Source organism: Solenopsis invicta, chromosome 9 (genome assembly GCF_016802725.1).
Source record: "Solenopsis invicta isolate M01_SB chromosome 9, UNIL_Sinv_3.0, whole genome shotgun sequence".
NCBI classification, from domain to species: Eukaryota; Metazoa; Arthropoda; class Insecta; order Hymenoptera; family Formicidae; genus Solenopsis; species Solenopsis invicta.
Genome location: NC_052672.1, coordinates 17,258,831 through 17,282,658, shown reverse-complemented (window position 1 = coordinate 17,282,658; position 23,828 = coordinate 17,258,831). Strand labels below are relative to the sequence as shown.

The 23,828-nt window shown below is 33.0% G+C and overlaps 2 protein-coding genes across 4 annotated transcripts; one reads left to right on the top strand and one right to left on the bottom strand.

Annotated features, from left to right (window-relative positions):
* Nucleotides 1-444: 444 nt before the first annotated feature.
* Nucleotides 445-2,697, top strand: LOC105201900 (phospholipid phosphatase 6). The gene is made up of 4 exons (XM_039453608.1): nucleotides 445-1,132; nucleotides 1,632-1,766; nucleotides 1,858-1,957; nucleotides 2,030-2,697. Exons 1-4 carry the CDS (start codon nucleotides 1,130-1,132, stop codon nucleotides 2,416-2,418), a joined length of 627 nt encoding a protein of 208 aa, XP_039309542.1. The 5' UTR covers nucleotides 445-1,129; the 3' UTR covers nucleotides 2,419-2,697.
* Nucleotides 2,687-23,444, bottom strand: LOC105201818 (alpha-tubulin N-acetyltransferase). Of its 3 annotated transcripts, none has more exons than XM_026133302.2 (9): nucleotides 23,058-23,444; nucleotides 22,275-22,813; nucleotides 16,875-17,024; nucleotides 15,788-15,959; nucleotides 12,794-12,935; nucleotides 10,935-11,037; nucleotides 10,747-10,834; nucleotides 9,849-9,895; nucleotides 2,687-5,771 (listed from the first exon to the last, which is right to left on the bottom strand). In XM_026133302.2, exons 2-9 carry the CDS (start codon nucleotides 22,376-22,378, stop codon nucleotides 5,477-5,479), a joined length of 1,101 nt encoding a protein of 366 aa, XP_025989087.1. In that variant the 5' UTR covers nucleotides 22,379-22,813; nucleotides 23,058-23,444; the 3' UTR covers nucleotides 2,687-5,476. The 3 variants fall into 3 exon arrangements, with proteins under 3 accessions (XP_025989087.1, XP_039309540.1, XP_039309539.1); XM_039453606.1 differs by having other exon boundaries at nucleotides 23,219-23,444; XM_039453605.1 differs by lacking the exon at nucleotides 23,058-23,444 and having other exon boundaries at nucleotides 22,275-23,023.
* Nucleotides 23,445-23,828: the final 384 nt, after the last annotated feature.

Below are 23,828 nucleotides of genomic sequence, written 5' to 3'. Positions count from 1 at the left end.
TTGGATGCACGTGATTGTGCACCTAAAATGGCAGCACCAATACGGATCCCTGTTTAATCTTCTTTAGCCAATGCGATAACAGCATACAACACGTTCAAGTGCACACAATGATAAACATTCACACACATAAAGCTCACGTACATACACTGACATATTCATCACCGACATTTTAGCGGCAGATGTCCAGACTCTACTTCTAGGGACTCTAGAGAGAGCCATTTCGAAGGGCCACCTCTCTTTGTCAGTACAGTCACGTTAGAAAGTTTTGCAGTACCGGCACATAAAAATAGATAAACGAGCGACTTGAGTGACATACATAAATAAAACAAAAGCAAAATTGTATTGTATTTTTTTAAGTATTTAAGTAACTTTTTAAGTAAAAGTTAATTTCTTCCTTGTTTCCACGAATTCCGTTACATGCTGTATCAACATGAAAACAAAGAAGAAATTTAACTTTTGAGTAGAAATGTGAATGCTGACGCATGCGCAGAGGACGCTTAGAAAAAGAGGGGTGGCCTCTCGCATCATGTTATTTCTATCACGTTTTCCGCTTACGGACGTTATATGGCAGGTATGGCAGTGCCCATTCCAGTTGATTCCAGTTAGAGTATAGTTCAATGATGTCAGCACAGTATATTATATTGTAAGTTAGCGGCTGTCTCCGCTAACCTCCTCTGTTAGTTCAAGCGTCCACCGCTAGGGGCGCTAGTGCAGCGCCATATTGCAACGTCATACTGATACTGTGTAGGTATTGGCTCAGCGTCAGCCTGAGCCCCGGATTGGCTGCGACGGGCGATTACCGCGCACCCGTGCTTTCGAGAGGGAACTCGTGCGGGCAAGCAAGCGTGCGTGTGTGTAACGGACTCGTGTCTCTTAGTCGCCGTTCGCGTGTACAGTCGGGCCTGTCCGACATCTTGCGTATCAATGTAACGCGCCTTCTGATATTAAACCGTTGTGTTAACGTTAAACGTGTCTCTTGGCTCATTCCACACCTCGCGGTGATGCCCAGTGTTTCCGCCTTCCTCCCTCCCCTCTTGATCCAGGCATAGCCTCTGAAGTGTCGTCCAGACTTTCCTCTTCCAGGCGCCTCGTTCAAATCCTCCTGACAACCCTACAAAAGCAACATATAATGGTACATCGATTCAATTTGGGCTATGTTCCGATATTAACTGCCAGTACTGAAAATGTATAGTATATGTGACGTGAACTATAAATTTTCAGTACTGCCAGTAAAAACGGAACACAGCCTTGATACGATAGTGTATATCAGTTATAACCTAACCTATCATGTCTATGTTTTGGCCGGATTTAGCAATGTTTTTTTTTGTCATTTTATCTTTGTCTTTCGTCTAATGAATAATAAAGCTAGACTAAGAAAAAATGAATAATAAAACGATTAAGAATCACGCTCTAACATCATTAGAAACGCGTTCAAAGTCTGAATCGACTTCTGCTGCTTCATTGCACTTCGTACATTTATTTTGTTTATTGCTTAATTATATTGCATTCATATCTTCGTATTTCTATATTTATATATAAATTTCAAAAAATTCTTTTTTCTGTTTAAACAATTATATCATTGACTTATCTTTTTCAAATTTGTGATAAATGAAAGATTGTTTTATATTCAGGAGGAGAAAAGAGAAGTACCATTTACACTAAGACAACTTTTAGCAGTTGATGCTTATTTAACTAATGCTTTCGTTAACTGGGCAGAGCAAGTTTTATTTTTAAGACAATTGAAAACATATCACAAAGTTTTAGACGTAAGATTGATTATTTATTTTGTTGATTAAATAAAAAATAAAGTATATAAATTTGTACATTTTTTTCCACTTACTATTCTCTTTTTTTTAGATATCATGTCATAACTTAATATGGCTGATAACTAATCTCATGCTTATCTGGGTTTTGAACAATTCAAATTTATATCAAATACAAGTTAATCTTATAATAGGTATATTCAAAATAAAGTTAATGACATTGTCGCTTTAAACAATTATATTAAAAGACAAAAATATTGTTTCAGGTTTGACGCTCACCATTATTTTAGTTGCTTTTCTAAAAGCAGCAACAAGAAGGAGACGGCCTATAACGACCAGTGACAGTTTTGCTCTTGAAAAAGATTCCTTTCCATCTGGCCATTCAACAAACGCAGCATTTATTACATATTTTTTTCTTTATCTATGGCCTGTATCTTTCATATGCATACCATTCTTGTTAGCATGGTCCTTTTCAGTATGCATGTCCAGACTTTTGACGAGAAAACATTATATAGCTGATGTTTTGGCAGGAATAGCTCTTGGTATGTTGCAAGGTTTGCTACAAGGATACATATATCTAGAGCAAGACACTTGCACCAGGTTAGTTTGGTGGATTACAGATGAAAAAATATCTGGAGCCGAATATGATGTTTGATTATATTGTTCTATGCAAGAAAATAATCTACTTTGTTTCTTTTTTTATTGATATCTCGATTAAGTATGTACAATTATACGAATGCTAAATTAGATAATTGGTATTTTCATCAAAATATTTTTAAGTGATACACAATTATGTATACATAATATAGATTAAATAATGCCTAAAAGCAAGTGATAAACACGAAAAAGTAAAAGTTGATGTATAAAAGGAAGTTGCTATAAATATTTTTATAATATAGCAAAATTGTTTTTTAAAATAAATATTTTGTAACTATTTGTTTATTTTCTTCTTGATTAACAAAACTCAGCACATCGTCATATTCTCAATTTTCATGTATCTAATCTTTGTTTCTTTTTTTTTTTACCTTATTACAAGCACGTTTTACATATATGATTCTCTGTGAATGAATTATATAAAATTCTTGTAGTTGAAATGGCAGATGTGAATATTCAATTTTTCCCAAGCTCGTGCTACATCACTTTACATATTAGTCAGTGACTACATTGCATTACGTGCAGTGTAACGACTCGCGAGTTCCGATAACGTTCAGCGCTGAATGATAGCCCAGAGCGAATAATTTATTGGTATAGGTTATTAATATCGATCCATTTCTGCCTCTTTTTAACTATAGTCCTTATAATCTCTGTAGAATGTTCCGCTACTTGAATTGTACATCCTGAAATGTTAATGAGTATCTTGATGTCTATAAATCTACATGATAAACTATAATGATATTGATACGATTTCACATGAACAGTCTTCAACTAATATAATACAAACATATTTGCCAATACGCTATAGTCCTATTTCAAGTCTACTTATACATTTCCAATATGTGATACCTAAACTAATTGTCATGCGTTTATAGACCTAGTGTTTACATGAATTCACGTATAGACGTACAAGCGATTTTTTTTTTATTTCTATGCGTTACGTGCATGTATTATTTCAATCGGTCATTAAATTCGAAGCGAAGTACTATGGGAAAAGTTGTGCGTTTTTGTTTTTTTTTTCTCATTATACTAAATACAGATAAATTATATTAATACGCAACTTATAAAAGATTATTACTGGATGCGAAAAATTATATATTATATTAAGATTGCGGGAAAACACAATACAAACACACAACACACACATACGTACACAACACGCGCATACAATAAGAAAATGCAGTTGTCAAGTTTTACAACAGGACTTGTGATCCAAAATGATCCATAGAAAATTTCTTAATGTCGTATTACTTATATTTTCATATCTATAATTATTACGTTGTGACGCGTTTTTCTTTTATATATTGCACACATACTCTTTTTGTTAATAAACACATACATATAAATAAATGATTACACGTAGATAGATGCAGCTTGATTTTTCCTGCGCAAATGCGCAGGTTCATTTATGTAGTTTGTTTACCTAGCTTCGTATAATTCCTACATTCAATAAAAAAGTTCATGATTATTATTGTTTATTTCACTTCAAAAAGCTGCATATTGAAATCGTTTGATGATAGAATATATTTTATAAAACTCTTTGAAATTTCGTTTTATTTTTGTGAGACAAAATATAGTTAATCAGTTCGGTAAATTTTTTATTACGTGCGCACAATATCTGTTAATTCAATTCTTGAACAGGGGATATGAATATATACGTATACAATTCGTTCGTTACATATATTAAATTCTGATACCTATATAAATGAATTAAAGAAAAATATGGATTATTTATTTTAAAGAAACACAATTTTTTAAATTTTTGGATGTAAATCATAAAATGTAGGATTTTTTCTCTAATAGCTTTATTTTTAATTTCTTTAAATTCTTTTTCTGCAAGACAGATGAGCTATTTTCAAAGTAATAAAACGACAAAATAAGAAATGAAATAACACGATTCTTTAATATAAATAATAATGTCGCTTACTTTTGTCAGATTGTGTCAAATTTCGCTCGCACAATTTACGATACGTCGGCGTCGCTATAATCTTGTAATAAAAAAAAATTGATAAAACCCTTCTACTACTTATATTACAGATATCAAAAAATAGAAACAAAGTTGTAAAATCAATGAATCGCAGTGAGTTCAACTGTGAGTTAGTGTATTATGTACTTTTCCCTTCTAAATTTTTAATTTTTTCTACATAGCCATTTTACTTTTCAATTATGACAAGCCATTTCACTTTTTAATAGCATAACAGAAATGTTCTCTAATATTAATGTTTTAAGAAATAATTGTTTCAATAAAATTATGAGTTTAAATCAATAATTAAAATTAGACATCATAATAATTCGTCGAATTATTATTATGCGTTGACATAATTTTAATTCATTGAATTATCATTATGCCACGACATAGTAATAATTCTGCATTTTTATTATGTTTCGACATAATTTTAATTCTGTATTGAGAAATTCCTCCATATCGAATTTAAATTGTGTTGAAACATAATAATAATTCGGTGAATTAAAATTATGCCAAAATATAATAGAAATTCAGAATTATTATTACATCGCGCGCGGTATAATAATAATTCGATGAATTAAAATTATGTCTTGGCATAATAATAATACGATGAATTAAAATTATATATGTCTAAACATAATAGAAATTCAGAATTATCGTTACGTCGCGCCATAATAATAATTCGATGAATTGAAATTATGTTAAGGCATAATAATAATTCAACGAATTAAAATTATGTCGCGACGTAATAATAATGCCATAAATTAAAATTATTTATCGACATAAAAATAATTCCATATTTCTATTATATTGTATTCATAATTTTAATTCGTGGAATTATTATGATGTCTGGACATAATTTTAATTAATCATTTAAACTCATAATTTTTTTGAGACAGTTATTTCTTAAAACATTAATATTAGAGAACATTTCTGTTATATTATTAAAAAGTAAAATAGCTTGTTACATCTATGTAATATAGAAGAGATAGAGAAGAAAAATCAAGTTTAACATTAACTTAGATTGATCCGCTCCATCTTAAATTCCTCGAAAAAACAAGGAGGAAGATAACTACATATCAGCCAGATCGTTTCACCACAAGGGTGAATGATAAAACTTGAGATCCAAATGACCGTGTTGATTGGTACCGGTAGCCACTTCCTGGCTGCACGACGGTGGTTTCACATTCTTCTCCGTTTTCTCGGCATCTAGCAGGACAGGGACGAAGGGTTTGGTTTGATTATCCGGTACGATGGGCGTCGGGACGGTGTTCATCTCGAGGCTACGTTGCTTCTGCTCCTCCTCGGAGTAGAGGCTGAGGGAACGCGGCCGCTCCAATTTCTTGTTTTCCTCTTGCGTTGGAGGCGGCGACACACTGTTACCGTTGCTGAAAAATCAACTTGCCCGTCAAGTCGTGACAAGTGACGCAATTGCAAGCGATACGCAATCACTATGTGTCTTTCTCTCATTTATCTTGTCAGTCTTGAGTTCTCGCGGATCTGTCGCATACTCTCGGCAAAAAGATTTCGTCTCGTCTATTATTGAAAACTGGATTCGCTCGATGCAAAGTTAATTTGAAGAGGAATTTGTGAATATGAGACAAAGCGTTCAAATATTTTCTATTAGTTATACATTAAAAGAGACGATTAAGAGATCAAGAAAAAATAGATTATCAACCATGAAAAAAGTGGTCAAATTACATTTTACTTTTTCTTAAATCCAAAAATCAATTTTTAAAAATAAAATTATTTTAACTCTAAAGAATTTTGAAGCAGAAATTACGTATATATAACAATTTAATATAGCAACGCAAAATTAAGCACAAGATTAAATTAAGTTTGCTTTAAACATTCCTTAAGATTGACAGTAATTTATCGAAATCTTATGAGCATATATCAACGCAATTTTAGAGTAGCAATTCTTATATACAATAATGTATACAACACTTGATTTCATACAATTGTAATATGCGCAGTTAACAATAAACATGCTTCGCTCATACTAACGAACCATAAAACATTAAAAAACAGCATAATTTTTTTGTGCAAACATAAATTACATCAAAGTACAATGTTCTTCCCCTCCCCCCCATGTAAGAACTAATTATAAAATATTATCTATATTAGAAAAAAATTACATAAACAGATCAAACAAATAAAATTTGTATTCTTTTATTCAAATAAATAACCAGTTTTGCAAAGCCAAAAGTTATTCTTTCGTAAATGCGTAATTATTTTTATACTTATCTAAATAAATAATACAAGAAAAGCATTTGCTAGTTTATTGTATATTTAGGATTGCATCTTGCACTGAGGCTTTAGATTTTCAGGTTATAAATAACGCGTCGAATAAAGTTCAAGAAGAAACTCGAACTTTTGCGTGTACGAAAGTTGGAAGACATCCAGATTCCTATTTAATTTTACAACTTTTCGGTCAAAGGAAAAGTAAACGTGACTATATGTGCGCAGCAAATTAGCAAATAAAATTTTATTAACTCATATATAGGTGCTAATAATTACATACACAAACTTATAAACTACAATTTACATAGAGCACGTGAAATAAATATAATGTACACATTTTCACACACATAAATTATATAAATTAAGCTGGAATGTGCATGCGTGCGTAAACAAATCTCGGCTTTTAAGCATGTAAAAAAAAGTGATTTGAACACATTTCTCTTGAAATTATCTATACTCCATTATATCTTGCATTTCTCTTCGTATAAGTGGAACCAATTTATATATTTACATTTTACGATATTACAAATATTCGCAATATAAAAATTCTCTAGTATTTTGTCTTTCTACTGTTTTCTTGTACATCATCACTCTATTGTTATTATTAGATAATAATTAAACGCGAGATATTACGTATAATATCTATAATATTAATGTACGTAAGTCAACAGATTTGATTAACTCAATCAATTTAGTTACATTTTATGCACAAGTAGAAATGTGTATAGTGAAAATAATTTCTTTAAAGAAAATCAAACAATTTTAATGAAATTTGTAAGGGTTTTAAATACGCGAGCATCATCAGTTATCGTCACGAGTTAAAAAGATGTTTCTGAATTTCATACATTAGAAAATAATAAACACATCATTTTTGTATTATTGGACTGCATAACATCGAGATGAAAATATATTCCTAATGTATTTATTTGGCGATGTCTATGAATTATATTCATATATACACATATTTCATACTATTTACATTTTTTCCACATAAAACAGATTAATCGACAGTTCCATTTCAAATTTACGCGGACTGAAATCTAGTTGATAGTTGGATAATCGAGATAACTCGGAAATATTTATCAGTTTAGATGTGTCCCGGCAAGAGGTAGCACTTATGGATTCAGTATAAAAGTAGTATTCTGGCAAGTTGTCTCTTTCTTTCTCTCTTTTTCTAACAAGGAAGGTTTGCGAACCCGGAAATTCAAAAAAATCTAAAATTTGGTGTACACATAGAGGAGTCCATCCGTAATACAAAAATATTTTTTGTTCGTGCCCGATTTCAGTTTAAGGGGATAAAACATCCTTTTGAAAAAAATCGGTTTTTTTCTTTCCAAGTGAATATTGTCGAAACTATAAGAGATAGAAAAAAATGTTCTGAATAAAAGTTGAATGGTTCAAAGAGTGTTTTACAACGATTAAAAAAAATTTTTTTTGTTATTGTTTAACAAAATACCCCCACTACCCAACGTTTTTTTTTAATTAAAAAAAATTTTTTTTAGCCAAATTAAAGCTTATTTTTATACGAATCCAATATATAATAAAGTGTCATTTCTATGTATCATTCTTGAAAAATAATAAACTCTTTATATATGCACGCTATACGCACCCTGTCCGTGCGCTCGATTTTTCCCGCTCACCGTTGTGTGATTAAAGTGATTTCATCCCTTAAAGATGTAATTTGGTAAAAGCAAAAAATAATTTTGTGAACTATTCTACTTCCACACAATATTTTTAAAAGTTTACTGAATTTTCGGGTTGCCTAACATTCGTCAATAAAATACATTGACCATTGAAATCAACTGTTCTACAGTCAAAATTAAATAAACGATATTTTGCAAAAATAATAATTTCTCTATTCATAACTTGTTTTTAATTGTACAAAGTATTACGTACATACTTTGACATCGCCAAAGATATTTGACTGATTTTAGCAGTCGAGTTCAAAAAACTCATTATTATTTTATTATTTCAATTATTATTATTATTAAAAAACTCTTATTTTAATATTTTTTGTACTATACTCATTTGTCTTTAACATTCTTTTGCGTAATACGCGATATGCGGGAAAAATCGAGTGCACGAACAAGGTGCGTATAGCGTGCATATATAAGGAGTTTATTATTTTTCAAGAATGATACAAAGGAATGACACTTTATTATATATGGTTGGATTTGTATAAAAATAAGCTTTAATTTGGCTGAAAAAATTTTTTTAATTAAAAAAAAAAACGTTGGGTAGTGGGGGTATTTTGTTAAACAATAACAAAAAAATTTTTTTAAATTATTGTTGTAAAATACTCTTCAAACTATTCAACTTTTATTCAGAACATTTTTTTTTATCTCTTATAGTTTCAACAATATTCACTTACAAAGAAAAACGATTTTTTTCAAAAGGGTGTTTCACCCTCTTAAACTGAAATTGAGCACAAACAAAAAATATTTTTGTGTTACGGATGGACTCCTCTATGTGTACACCAAATTTCAGATTTTTTTTAAATTTCCGGGTTCGCTAACCTTCCTTAAGTCAATTGAGCATTATCGCCATATCATCTACTTAATTTATCGAACAAAAATAGATTTTTCAAAATTGTAGATAATAAAATTAAGTTGATATTATTATCATTAACGCAAGGCATTATCACAATGAATTATTTGAAGCATTTTGGATTATTTAAAATGTTTTAGATGTATTGAGCACACACTCTTAGTAAAATTAATTAAAGCTTTAGTAGTGACTCTCTCTCTCTCTCTCTCTCTCTCTCTCTCTCTCTCTCTCTCTCTCTCTCTCTCTCTCTCTCTCTCTCTCTCTCTCTGGTAAAAGGGAAAACGTTCGTTTTCAGTGCAACAATACGAAAATAAATATAAATGCAGGCAACACATATTTTCATAAATTTTCTCTCACAGTTTTGCTATTTAAAGTGCGTTATGTCCTGCACTGAGTATCATTTTGCTACCATTTTGTTCTTTACAGTTGAAAATTTCTTTCAGAGTTTCTTAAAACTTTTAATGTTTTATTCTACTTGTGTAACCATGAGAGAATGCCTATCAAGATATCACAACCAAAAGAATATTATTGCACATAACAAAATTTTTCCTGTGCAATGCTATTATTATGCATAATAATCTTCAATTAAATATTAAGGAAAATTATATGAGGCAAGCACAGTTTGCAGGCTCGGATTGGATCACCTCAACGATCATTGCGTGAATTTTACTCACCCGGTATGCTCGGCTGATTGACCAAGCATCGCTGTGTTATGGATTATCTAAAAGAAAGCGTCAATATGTATGATTAGTCGTGTTACGCCGTGTGTTACGAAGTTAAGAGAAATATTGAAAGCCTAAGAGAGATAATCAAAATTATATGATTAATTTTTAAGCATTAATATTAGATTCTTAAACGAAGAGGAAAATTTCTGCACAAATATTGTTTTCCCAATAAAAATTTTTTTATGCTTGATTTTATTTGACAGCAATTGAATATAATATATATTGTCTGTGTAGGACCACATCATGTATATTTTTAATAACGATTAAAAATTTTTAATTATTTTTTTTTTAATTAAGAAATAATGCTTTTTTTTCTATTCCACATTTAGAGATAAATGTTTAAGCTTTGTTAAATTAACGAGTATTAATCCTTTCATTGTATAGAAGATATCATGGAGTATCATTAGTGATCCCAATTTGTTTTAGGCTAAAGTAAATGTAAACTTTAAATTTTCTTTCGTTATATTATATTCAAGTAATTTTAAAAGATTGAAATAATATTTTGTTTAAAATAAGAAAAATAGTTGTAGTTGAATAAAGTAATGCTGATGTTGAAAAAAAAATACCAAAATTATACAAACTAGAGAGTCATTTAATAGTGACTCCATAATACCATAATTAAGGATTAAAATTCGGTGGTTTTATTGATATTGTTGCAGATGCTCACAATTTGTTCTTTCTCTCTCTCTCTCTTTCTCTCTTCTAAAATACATATACATAACAATTTAACTTAAATATACACATTAAAGCAACAACTACTACGATGCACGCGATAAAACTGATGAATAAAACATGACATAAAGTTATTTGGAAAAAGTTTTCTTCTCTTTCATGTTGTTGTACTCACATTTGCCATGGAGCAGGGCGGTCGCGCCGCGGCATATCTACCGAACGAGCTACGCGGAACGGATGCCACGTACGGTACCCCGTTGAGACTGAAAAGCGATATATCATTTTCTTCTGTATAACCGCAAACTGTTTACGACTCGCATCTGTCGCTCCGTAGTCGTACGATGTTCAACTTGACGCACCTACCTAGCACCGTTCCTCCCGTTATTATCGTTATTGCTCGGTACACCATCATCCAAACTCATTCTTGGAGGTAGGCTGTATCTGTTGCTCCTCACGTCTCGACTCTCTGTAAATGAGAATTACATGTGCAAAGTTTGCGCAAACGCGAAAATTAAAGTTTTCTTAAACAAATTTACTTGTAATTTAATTCTATATTCAATATTCTCAAAGTTCAGGTGAATGTATCTAGTGATCTGAATACGAGTACGAGTATATCTAGTGGAGAGGAGAGATTCTTTCGGCAACTCATAGACAAACAATATTTATCATTTTATTTTTAAGTCAATTGATTTAAGCTATAAAAATTAATCAAGTATTTCGAAAATGTTAAAAAAATGGTTCATTATCTGTCTAATACACAATACGAGTACATCATACATTATATATTAATACAAGTTATAAAAATTTGTTTTCGCGTATGTACTACACTTACTGTCTTCATCTTGATCTCTATTGTACGTATAATTTTACAGATATATGTATGTAACATCAGGATTATCTCTTATCAATCTTTACGTATAGCTTTACACTTGACAAAATCTGTTAGATATGTCGTTTATCGCTGCATCGTGGTGCCACTCATTATCTGCTTGCGATCGCTATTTTCCTTTTCATATATCCGTTTCATGTTCCATTTTCTAGTATATAAAACGTTTATCGATTTCTCGAGAAGTACTATTAAGAAAATAGAGCGGATTGTACATAATTAGCATAAATGTGACTCAAACAGTAACTTGGCGCCTATAAGGACGGAGGTTGATCGATCGCGTAGATATAATCGAGGCATGCACGAATCGTCCTTAGCACGGCATTGGCCGCGATTTTGACCCTCCCCGATCGCGATCGTGCGATTTAGGACGCGAGAAATTCAATACGAGGTAACTCGTCTCGTATAGGGCGATTTGACCTTCGAAACCAGATCGACGATGTCTGACCTTGCATCCGTATAAATCAACAGAACAGGTACCTTGAAGATCAGCGAGAAAAACGTCGCGAGAATCGTTTCGACCGTATCAGAGAAGAAAGAATTGAATCGCGATTATTTCGAGAGGAGAGAGCATATATGTATGAATCACAAAAAGTAAAAACTTGTAAGTTTTTAAAGGAAAGAAAAGAATATCGCGATCGCTTATTTTTATATTTTATATATCTTTCAATCATCGTTATATTACACTCGGCGCGACGCGACGTCCCAGAATAATTTTGTTTCCGTGCTGTACGAATTTAATCTCAATGACGCTTATCACGCACGTCTCACTGATAATGAGTTTTGGCGAAAAAAGTAATGTAGTTTTCGCGATGGAATCTTAGAAACAAATAAGACTTTTATCTTTATAGTCGCGTGTATCACTGCCATTTATCTTTTATCGAAAAATACTGCCTCATTATCGCTTTACTATAAGAGATCGAAAGCAAAGCGTTTTTCCATGCCATATATTATACAATAATTCTTGTCGAAGAAATAAAGATTAATGATAGCCAAGGATAGAATCCCTCCAATTCGCACCCAGAAGGCTCTTTCTTTTGCTTGTACCACGTTCTATGCTAGTATTTTTGATTATTCGTAATCACGAGAATCATTATAGATGTAGAAACGTAGAAAATTATATTTTATCACAAACAAAAATATTATAATTGTTTCATTATTTTTTTCCAAGATTTTTTATAACGTAAGATATTTATAACGTAAAGAGAAGATGATTACAAATCAATAATGTAAAGCAATATAAATTATTATTCTCACATACGTATTTTTCTTTTTTTTTATTTGTCACACATTTGTAATTTCAATAAAAACGCGTGCAAAAATTATAAATACGTACCGTCATCGAAGAATCCTTCAAAAACGACAAATTTATTGTTTTGCGGAATAATCTTCAACAGTCCATAGTATTTGCGTAGAAAAGCTAAAAATTTCTCCGACGGTCGATCGATCGCCAATTTCACTGGCCTAATGTTCTCCTCCTACAAAATATTTTTTATCAGAAATAGTATAAATGTAACAAGTGTATTAAAATAAAAATCTCAGTATACTTGTTATAAAATGAGCAAATAGAGGGATAAAAAATCGTCTGAAAAAAAATATTTGCGTTATTCCAATCTTAAGTAAAAGAACGTTGCACGAGATAGATATATTATCTACTTTTGAGAGTAAAGAGAAAGAAAAGTTAAAAAATTTGGTAATATGTTTATGTGCACCCTACTCTCTTAATATTATTAGTACAACTCGCAATGACATTTCGCGAGATTAAAAAAAAATACGCTCAAATTTGTTATTGGGTGATAGAATATGTATATGTATGGAATCGTGGATGAATGCAGCAGCGTACAAGCATACTTAATTTTCTTAGGTCAGGCTGCAATAATGCTGCGCCTCGCGCACACGCGATTAATCGCGTTTGATGCGAAACTAATTGCAAGTTTCTAATATTAGCTGTTTCACGTAAAAGGAGCATGATTAGGAGAAAACGCCCGTCAAGTGTACCACACTAAACACTAAATACAAACCGACGAACCGTGCCGAAACAAACGGGCTGGACGAGTTCAGTCACCTTGCGAGTTACCTTCGAGCGTAACACCGCCTCCCTCTGTTGTGCACGATATAATGACCTTTTGTCACGCGTCTATTTAAGATCAGTCACGTTTTATCGCGCGATATCTTGGATATCTGACCGCGCGGCGACTTGCGAGAGAGAGTCGTGTGGCGGTGATCGTTGTACTCGTATAGTACGTTTAAAATTATAAAATTGTAACTACGGGGAAAGATGAGAAAGCGTTTCACCAAGTTTTAGATGGCGGATCGACGTTGATGCTATAAGAATAATACCGCGTGTTTCTGACTTTGATTCAAAAATTGTATTATCGTCTTTCATATACCAAGTACAAGTCACCGCGATAATCATAAAAATCTTATCAACGTATACTTTTGTAGAAAAACTAGAAGCGATCGAGGACGTTATCCGTATGTATCTCGCACCGTGATGACATACATATATAACGTTGGATACGCAAATAATTATGACGTCGTACTTTCGAATGACTCACTCACAATCAGTGTGAGGTGTGAGTGAAGGGATATAAGCATGCATGTATAACGGACGCGAGTTTAGTAGAGTTTCAGGTTTTATTCCGTTCGGCTGTTCCGTTCGATTCACGTCGTTATTTCTAGTGAAATTCTAGCTACGAGTACTTTTCGAGCACAGTTGAGCATGACGCGAGCTCGCTTTGCGACTGTACGCATTTTCAAAATGTTTTCGTCATAGTATTAATTAATTTTTATTTGCAGGCAAAAACCGTAAAACTCGCAACCGTAAAACTTTTAACTAACTTAATTTGAAATCTTGCTCCGAGATCGTGAAATATATTAATACAATACACATACTGCTTATCTATAATTAATTTTTTAACAGAGTTGTGAAATTTTTTCAACGTGAGAAAAATAACTGGATTATTTTTTTAAATTCTTTACTTACTTAGACAAAACTCGATTTTAAATTGTAATCTCGAAAAGCATATTATTTGAAAATTAAATTTCATTCTTCATTTAAATTTATCTTAGCGAATCTTACATATTACGCATGAAAAAATCTGGTATTGTAGACAAGATTGTATCGAGCAAAAAAAAAAAAAAAATAATAAAGAATAACCGTCTTCTTTCGTTACAGCTTTCTGCACTTGTCCTCACGTGACACTGATTTCAGGGTTACGCGTCTTCGAGCGGAACGAAAAGTGGTTTACAGAATTCTCCGTTTTTCTCTTTGTTACGCGCGTATATATAAGTATACTTTACCTTGAGAAAAAAATTATTTCTTACTGAAAAATTTTCTCTTCAAAGTACAATAGTTATTTATCTTAAATTTTGCAAATTAATTTCATTTATCAATTTGTATAGGAACATTTTGCCTCATTTTCTTAAAAAATATAAATCGACTAATTACAATCTATATTTAAAGCGTACATTAATAGAAAATTAAGGAAGAATACTTAAAATATATTAATACACGGTTTATTTATTTACTTATTTATTATTTATATTTATATATGATGTAAGTATCATTTGTTCTTTTCTCTTGGTATTCATTATTTTTTTCACTGCGTAATTGCGATTGCAGCGGTCAAGCTTTCGTTTCGCACAGAGGCTTAATCGTGATCGCGTCCGCGACGCCTTCTGCTCCCGTGCAGGAAGTAATTATGCCTTGTACTGGCGCATCGAAGATTTGTCTTCGAGCGGGGGGAAGTTCGGATATCATGTAGCGGAAACTCTCTCTTCACGTGAGAACGGCCCGTTTCTCGCGGTCTCGTTAACATACAATTATCGAGAGAGAATGCTACATCAATTAAATCGGTCACTACCAGCAAACGCATCTTAAAAACTGCAATAATGGCAATATTTCATTATATTTTACGTAATAAAACAATGAATCACAACGCAACAATGTAAAGATAAGATGTTACAGTAGTCCTGTACGATAATTAAAAATCCTGAATTGCTCCTCCTGTATTTAATTATTCATTAACACTTCCTTGCGTGAAATATCATTCAGATTTGTAATAAGAGAGAGGTGCATACTTTTTCTCTAGATAATCGCAAAAGAAAAATCAAAAATGTACATTTTATATTTGGTAATTTTTAATTTGTTTGTTTTTATTAACTACGATTATAACTGATCAGAATGAACTGGCAAAAGCAGTTAATTCCGTATGTCGATTTAAATTTATCATTCGTAGGAATTTCTTCATTGGCGAAGGATATATTTAATCAAATTGGTTAAAAAGGTGTAATTTAAGATTCGAAAATAAACGTACGCTAAACTTACAGATAACATGTGCTGATAAAGAATATTGCCCAGACCCATACGTTGTCGCGACTCGTGCACGTAGAAATCCAGGATGCATCTTGCCTGAAGTTGATAATGTTCCCCCGTTTCGTCGAACAGAAACAGATTTTTCGATCCCGTTTTCAGTAATCCCACCACACTACCGAGACCTCTGCAAAATCAATCATATGCGAGTTTATGCGAATGAATCACTTAATCTCCCGCGAGACGAATTTGGAGAACACTATGTTACGTCATGGTATTTTTATGATCGCCACAAGTGATGCGTAATATCTGTACATATATGGCCTGACGCGGGATCTCATATCTTTAAATCTCCGTTTCCATCGGAGGAACATTAATTGAAAAACATAACATACGATTATATATAGGGGTTTTCAACATTTAACTCTGCAAGAGAAAATAGATCGCAGATATAGATTTACATTTTATCGTACAGATCGATACAAATCATCATAATACAAATCATTTTAAGCTAGAACAGAATGTAACGTTGCAATAATTTGTGAAAAGCTGTAATGGAAACGTTTATCTTTCTTAATATTATATTTTAACTAAAGTTGATTAGTCAATCAATGCGAAATTGACTAATAAGTATCTGTTGACAAAGAATGTATCTTTAATTCGAGAATACATTGTAGTCTTTGTACATTATAAAAATTGTATTATATTGCACCTTAATTAGACAGTCTTTTAAGAACGGCAAATTGCATATTGTATAGATAGAAATATAATTAAAACTCGTGTATCAACGATTTCAAAGAATATTCGTCGAGTGTCGAGAATGATTGCGATCGAGATGTAAAAACTCTTTTATTTTTCTATGATTTTGAATATTAATTGTAAGAAAAATTTTGTAAACTTGTAGAAGGTTGTTTATTAAGGAAGAGAGTCAAAGAGATCAATCAGATTGTACATGCATGTGTATTATCCAAGTATCAAAATTTTAAACATGATATTGTTAACACATAAGCGATAACACAGATTTCAAGAGTAAACAGTTAATAGTCAAGTATATCTCAAGTGTGAATCATCTATCTAACAATAAATGAAAAGAAAAGCTTACTTGTTTGCCTCGTTATCTACGAGCAAATAAATTGTATGGTCCGTGTCTCGAAGTTTAAGGGCGCTAGTGATAGGCTTGTTGAGTCCTTGAGCCCTCGCCGATGCCTCGCCCATATCGTCTAGTATTCTACTCAATAGTCTCTGACATTCGCTGAAAAAAGAAAATATTTCTTATCTACATTGTAATGAACACATGCATGTATATATTATAATTCCAACATATTCATATACAGAATAATTAGCAGATTTAGCTATATGCGTTCATGTATGAGATGTCTTGTATGTAGATATTTATTACATTTAAATTAGTTGAAAAACTGCAATCTAATTAACACAATTAGAAATTACAATAATATTCTATAAACATTCTGTAAACATAATTACAAAAAAATAAGAATAAATAAAAGCAAAAAAGTAAGTAAAAAAAAAATTGAGTAGATGTTGAAAATTTAATTTCTGTCTCAATCGAGCATCGCTGTATTTTAATGCCACGCCGCAACTACATAGATAGTAATTTATCGCTGAAATAGCACGAAGCAGCTATATGTTCTACTTTTCCTGCTTCGTTTTCACATTTTATGGCACAAGCATTTTTCTCACAGATCTATGCTAAATCAATTCTGAACGGCAAATTAAAAAATCTAATCTGATGTTTTTGTGTCAAGTATTTAGGATAAACCTAGCTTTTAAAAGCTAGCGGAAAGAAGAATAGTTAAATAAAAAGTAAGTAAAAAAAAAGTAGAAAGTTGTGCATTTATTAGGAAAAAACATCCAGATAAATTTTTATGTTAATATATTAATTCCTTTTACATTGGATGGAAAAAAAACTTTACTTTTAAATACCGATCATAATTTTCAAGTGCTAATGCTAATAATGCTGCATAAAAGTGAAATGATCATTCTAAATAATGCTGTAAATTATTTATTGAATAGCAATAAAGTGATTCATAAGACGGAAAATGTTTTACGGTTTCTATAACAAGCAGTATTGAGTATCGTAGAACAACGTACAGTTTGGTATTTGTGGTATTTGATCACTTTTCGCCTATACGAAGAAATTACACGTTAGAATTAAATTACATAGAGGGATGCAATTATTTGCACCGCGCGCCGCTCTAATAAAAAAGATTCCTCTCGCATCATTTGATTAGAAAGATGACCTGATTCAAGTTTTGGACGCGCGCCAATCCGCTTTTGCGATATAGATCCGAGTTAATTTATTCTATCGGTATTATATTTTCTCTTATGGCCATTATGCTACAGGCGCAAAGTGTGATGGATGGTATGGCGATGACGTGAGTAATCACCGAGTGTGGAAAGCTGCATTGCGAAATCTATAGTTCTCGAAGACATGAAATTTCGCGGAGCATCTTACGTAAGACGTTTGCTTAATTTTGACAACGGATTGTTTAATTCGCCTGTTTATTTAGCTTGTACAAATTTTACACGAGAATTGTTGTGTATATCAAAACTTTTTCTTTCAAGATAAATATACAGTTACCTGACAGATACTAATTATAATACATATATAACATTTAATAATTTATTATTTTATAGAAATATATTCAATTTAAAGAATTATTTAAAGAAATATTGTTGTAATTAAAAAAATATATTTTTCTCCACAATATTTAATATAATAGATATATTATGTAATAAATATTCCAAAACCTTTTAGTCAAATATCCATTTAAAAATTAACAAGTTTCATGTATAGAACGTGAACTGATTTGAACACTTTTAAAGATGTATGATCTGTAATACAAAAAAAAGAATGTCTCAAAAAAGACTGATATTTGTAGTTTAATTAAATGAATAATTTATCATCATTATTTAATCATATATAATGTCGGCTAATTAGATTACTTTCCCATCAGTAACATTATTCCAAATAGTCATATCTGATGAATGTTATTGATGCCGGAAACATTACACGCCGCTTCTATAAAAACGAAGGATCAAGGTGATCAAGAAAATGAGATATATCGATCGTCCTCGCACATCGAAAGAACGGAAGATTATTCGCGCTTCTTGCTCCGGTAATTTTATGTGGCTATATTTGAAATTATTGACCGAACAAGGAAATAATTTCGTTATACATGTATATTAAATTTTACCATTGAAGAAACTATTAATCATGTTTAACAACAGCAATTTTTCATACATGTGAAAAGTATTAGTAGAAGAGATAGAAGAGATGTTGTTTCGAAGATAGTCAATTATACTTTAACAAGGTAAGTAAATTGCAACTGATATAGCAGATATACTGATATAAATCTTCTTAGATGCATTTACGTGTTGTTGTTTACGTTTGCATCTCAACGCATGTAATTAACAAGGTAACGTAATCTCAAGACGATTATTTTCAGTAGAAAAGTATAAATTACAAAATTACAAAATTGCGAAAGAGCGCAATAATCTCTCTAATATCTAATATCGAGATAACGAGCGATTTTGCAGCACATAATCACCATTGTGTGTGATCATTGCGTTAAATGCTTCTGTCGAGAAGGAGGACAGACAGCCGGAGACTGGAGTTTCCGTACATATAACAACCCGATAACAAGGGACAAATCTCTCGCGGTGAGAAACTACTTCTCTGCCATTTCGTCATAGACTTCCGCGAGCGTCGCGAGTCACTGCCCAAGAATTCGACGGAGGTTGTTGCAAGCGAACCGAGTTCCTTGAACTACGAGAATCTACGAGAATCTATAGACAACAGAAAGCCGCCTCCGCCTGTTCAATCTGACTTTAACGTTCGAAAAGTTTACTTCGTGACAAAAAATTATCAAAGATCGGAGAATCATCTCGTCGTCTGTTTTTCATATGGAAATGTATCGCGCATTAATTGTCGTTTAATGAGGCAATGGCTGATCTGAAATATGTATAATTGTAGATTACCGATAAAATGATCTATTCTATTATTCAAACTGTAAAATAAATACCATAGCTCTGAATATGATGTAATTTATACACAAGCGAAAGTCACGGTAATGTGCGTATTGTACAATGATAAATTTCTAACGAATGAATTGAACAATTAAATGTTGGAACGTGGAGTTTTATCTAGACTTTATCGTGGGTATCGCTTACATTGTGATCTACGTAATCTTAATTAACGGAATGACATAAAATTACAGTAGTCTTTGCGGCATCCAAGTATTCCGCACTGACTTTCAATTAACGTTCCGCAATCATTAGCTACGATGGTAGATTTGAAAATGTCAACATTGAATTGTTCAACAGTCACATATAATGCAATCTATATTTCGTTAACAACGTATAATCGTAAGTTATAAAGAAATGTTAAAAGAAGAATAAGATTTTACAGGAGCAATGACGGTGGAAAATTAAAATTACATTTTATGGGACATAATTAATTTGAAATTGTACAAATAAGTTTAACTAAAGAGTAGTGTTTTACACATTATTTATGCTTTTATACCAATTCACTTTCAATTATAGAAATTCAAGTTTTAAATTCTATGTAAATTCTCAAAGTCTAATTTTTATTCGGATTCCGATTCTATGTAATTGTGCAATCAAGCTGATTATATATATTTGCGGAGAATAACTGAGTTTTATAATTTATAAAATTTATAACAAAATTTGTAATCGTCCGGTATTAAAATATTAACCATTCCTTCTAGATTACTAAACATTTTACGAATCAATAATAGATCTTGACGCAATATGCTAATAAGATTTAGTGTTGTTCGATATGTATTACGCTTGGAAAGTAGTAATTGATGCGTCACAAACCATAACGAGACGGGACTTATTGCATAAGCGAACAAGAATATTCATTATGAGTTCGTGAATAAATTTACAGATTTTGTCTCTATAATTTGTTAAACTGCAAGATTTGTCTACATATTTGTAACATTCTCTACGTGATATATTGGAAACATTGTATTATTTTACAATTAATAAAATAGGATATATTTCTCATTACAAAATTATATGGAACTTGCAATAAAAAATTTCCAATTAAATTGATAATAAAATAAATCAATTAATGAATCAATATCGCATTATCTCATGAGCAAATTGCTTATTAAGTATAATATAACTGAATCAATAAATTATAAAAAAGAAAAAAAATGATAAGATAATAATAGCAAAGAAATGACACGAGTTATGAGAAAAATATACGGTAACATAGATTAAAAGCAATAAAGTAATAAAGATTTATTTTAATAACGAGACATTGCAGAAATTTACACAGAATGTCGAAATTTCCTCTGTACGATCGATTTGCTATGTCATTAATATGCAGTCAAAGTCTGTACATATATCTATTATGTATTATAATCACCGATGTAACCTTGACGATACTGGCCGATACTACACAATATTTTCACGTATTGCGTTCTTTTCTGTCTTTTTTGTTTTCGTTTTTTTTTTTTTTTTTTTAATAATAATAATAATATACACACACTTGGTCTTAAGTTAATGAAGAACGTAGCAAGACTTAATTTATTAAATAGTTTATGAAACTGAAAAGTTGGTAATTCAGTTTACTTTAATCTCGCTCTAAGATACCATAATAGAGGTATTCGCTGTTCCACCAACTTTTTAACCATAAAAATTTTTCGAAATTTCAAAAGAAATTATATTACATTTTATTTTTTACGAAAATTTTTACTAAAACAAATATTTGTCCTAAAAACTTAAAAACGTGTTTATAAATTTTGAAGATTATTTCAATTAGTTTAAATAGATGAGAAAACGATGGGAAGATATTTGTGATAATACCAAAAAGATACCTCTTTCCACAAAGTCTCTCAAGAATTAATAACGATCTTTTACGATTGAGAATTATTATTTTGATAAGTTCCATAAAATTAGCCTTTAATTATAATTAAGCGAATTATAATCGAATTGAAAGCTGGAAAAAGAAAGATTTCAATTATTTTCACAATTCAAACAGTCACATAAGTACTTGTACTTATTATGTTGCAATCCGAAAAATATGTTACCGAGTGTCGCGCAAAGTTGCAATATAAATTATTATATACAACAAATTATTTTTAAAAGATTTTGTACAATATACGTATTTTATTTTTGCGCGCGCGCGCGCACACACACACACACACACACACACACACACACACACACACACACACACGTGTACGTATATTTTATCCTAGTATGCGCATTTGTCCGTATTTATAAATTTACATGGAAATAAATCTTAGATGCATGTACATCACAATATACGTTTTATCCGGCTATATTTATAAAAGGTAACGATTTGGTAAATAAATATAAAAAGTTGCGCGAATAAAATGACAGGACAGGCGCGATTCGAGTTTCGATGTATAAATGGACATTGCGTGGTGCGATTAATAGTTGGAGTGAGCTATTTTAGAATCTCGAGCCCGAGGAGCATACTCACTTGAGCTCGCGCCGATCACCTTTGAAGTCTTCCGGCAGTAGGTTATGCGTGACCTTGTTGATCTTTCTGGGCAAGAGTTTATTTACGTTGAACTTGAACTCCATCTCGACGAGACGACGGACCGTTGTCACACTCGACGCGTTCACGTCGTTCCGTCCTCTTTTACGTTTCCTACGTTCCTCCAGACGATCTGTGGACGGGACGATCGCGCGAGCGCTGTTTTCGCGAGCCTGCGTCTATCAGGGGCGATGCACGGGGGGACGACGACGACGATGACGACGACGACGACGACGACGACGACGACACGGCACGGGGCGCGACAGGGCTCGCCTTGAATATGGCCGTTGTTCGCGCACCCTTTCGCGGGCAACTTCACTTTGCGTTGTTGACACGTGAACATCGATCGGTCCCTTTCTGTCTCTCTCTCTCTCTCTCTCCCTGTCTCTCGCGCGCGCTCCTCTACGGCAAGCTCCTGTCACTGACGCAGAATCTCGCTCTCACTTCGTATCGAAAATATCGACACCTTCGCGCGGCACCTCCTGCAATCATCACGTGGGCCACACACATCAGCTACCGTCCGTCCCGTACGTTCTCTTCTCTTCTCTCTCTCTCTCTCTCTCTCTCTCTCTCTCTCTATCTATCTATCTCCCAATCTTGTTACATTTCTACAAACTTGATTTGAACTGCGCGTTTCTCAGCAAAACGAGAGAGAGAGAGAGAGAGAGAGAGAGAGAGAGAGAGAGAGAGAGAGAGAGAGAGAAAGGGAGAAAGATCGATCCGCACCTCTTGCGCCGTACGTCTACAAATCTACATCGTCCGCCCGGGGAGACGCGAGAAAAAGGCGCGAGACGCGAAGCGAGAGAGCGCAGCTCCGCGCGTGGAATCGATCGCTTCTCGATGGTTGCAATGTCGACGGCGCAAAGGCAAAGCCCGCACGAACTCACGCTCACTCGACGGCTTACGGCGGCCGACTGACAGCCATCGCGCCGCGTTTCGCGCGCGTGTTGCGCTGGCGAGGTGGTGCGGATCGTGCGGACTGCGGAGCACGAGGATACGATGCGACCTCCGCGTCCTCCGCATCCTCCCTCCTTCGCGAGAGAGCGAAACCGGCGCGGCGCGGCGTACATAACGTTCTTTTGAATATCGAACGGACGCCGCGCCGTGTCGCGCCGTGTCGCGCCGTGTCGCGCTGTTATGTCGCGCGCCGCCTGTCGATGCTGTCGACATCTTGCGGTGAAAGCGATTCTAGAATCGAACGTCGCGGTCGCACGAACGACGGATGGAAAATCGATCGACACTATCGAGAAAAATTCGAGACATATTCGAATTCGAGATCATCGAGATGATAAATAATCGCAGGAAGAAAGTGGAGAAAGCACGCCATTTACAGTCACCGCCGCCGTCGCCGCATTTCAAGTTTTTCGTCTCTAGCGAAATCACGAAATGTCAGCTGATGTCAGCTGATGCGCCGCCGCGAGCTTCGTTTCGAAGCGCGACACATTTAATATCTTTTTCGTAAAAGTCATATATATGCGAGTCGCGCATACCGCTTTC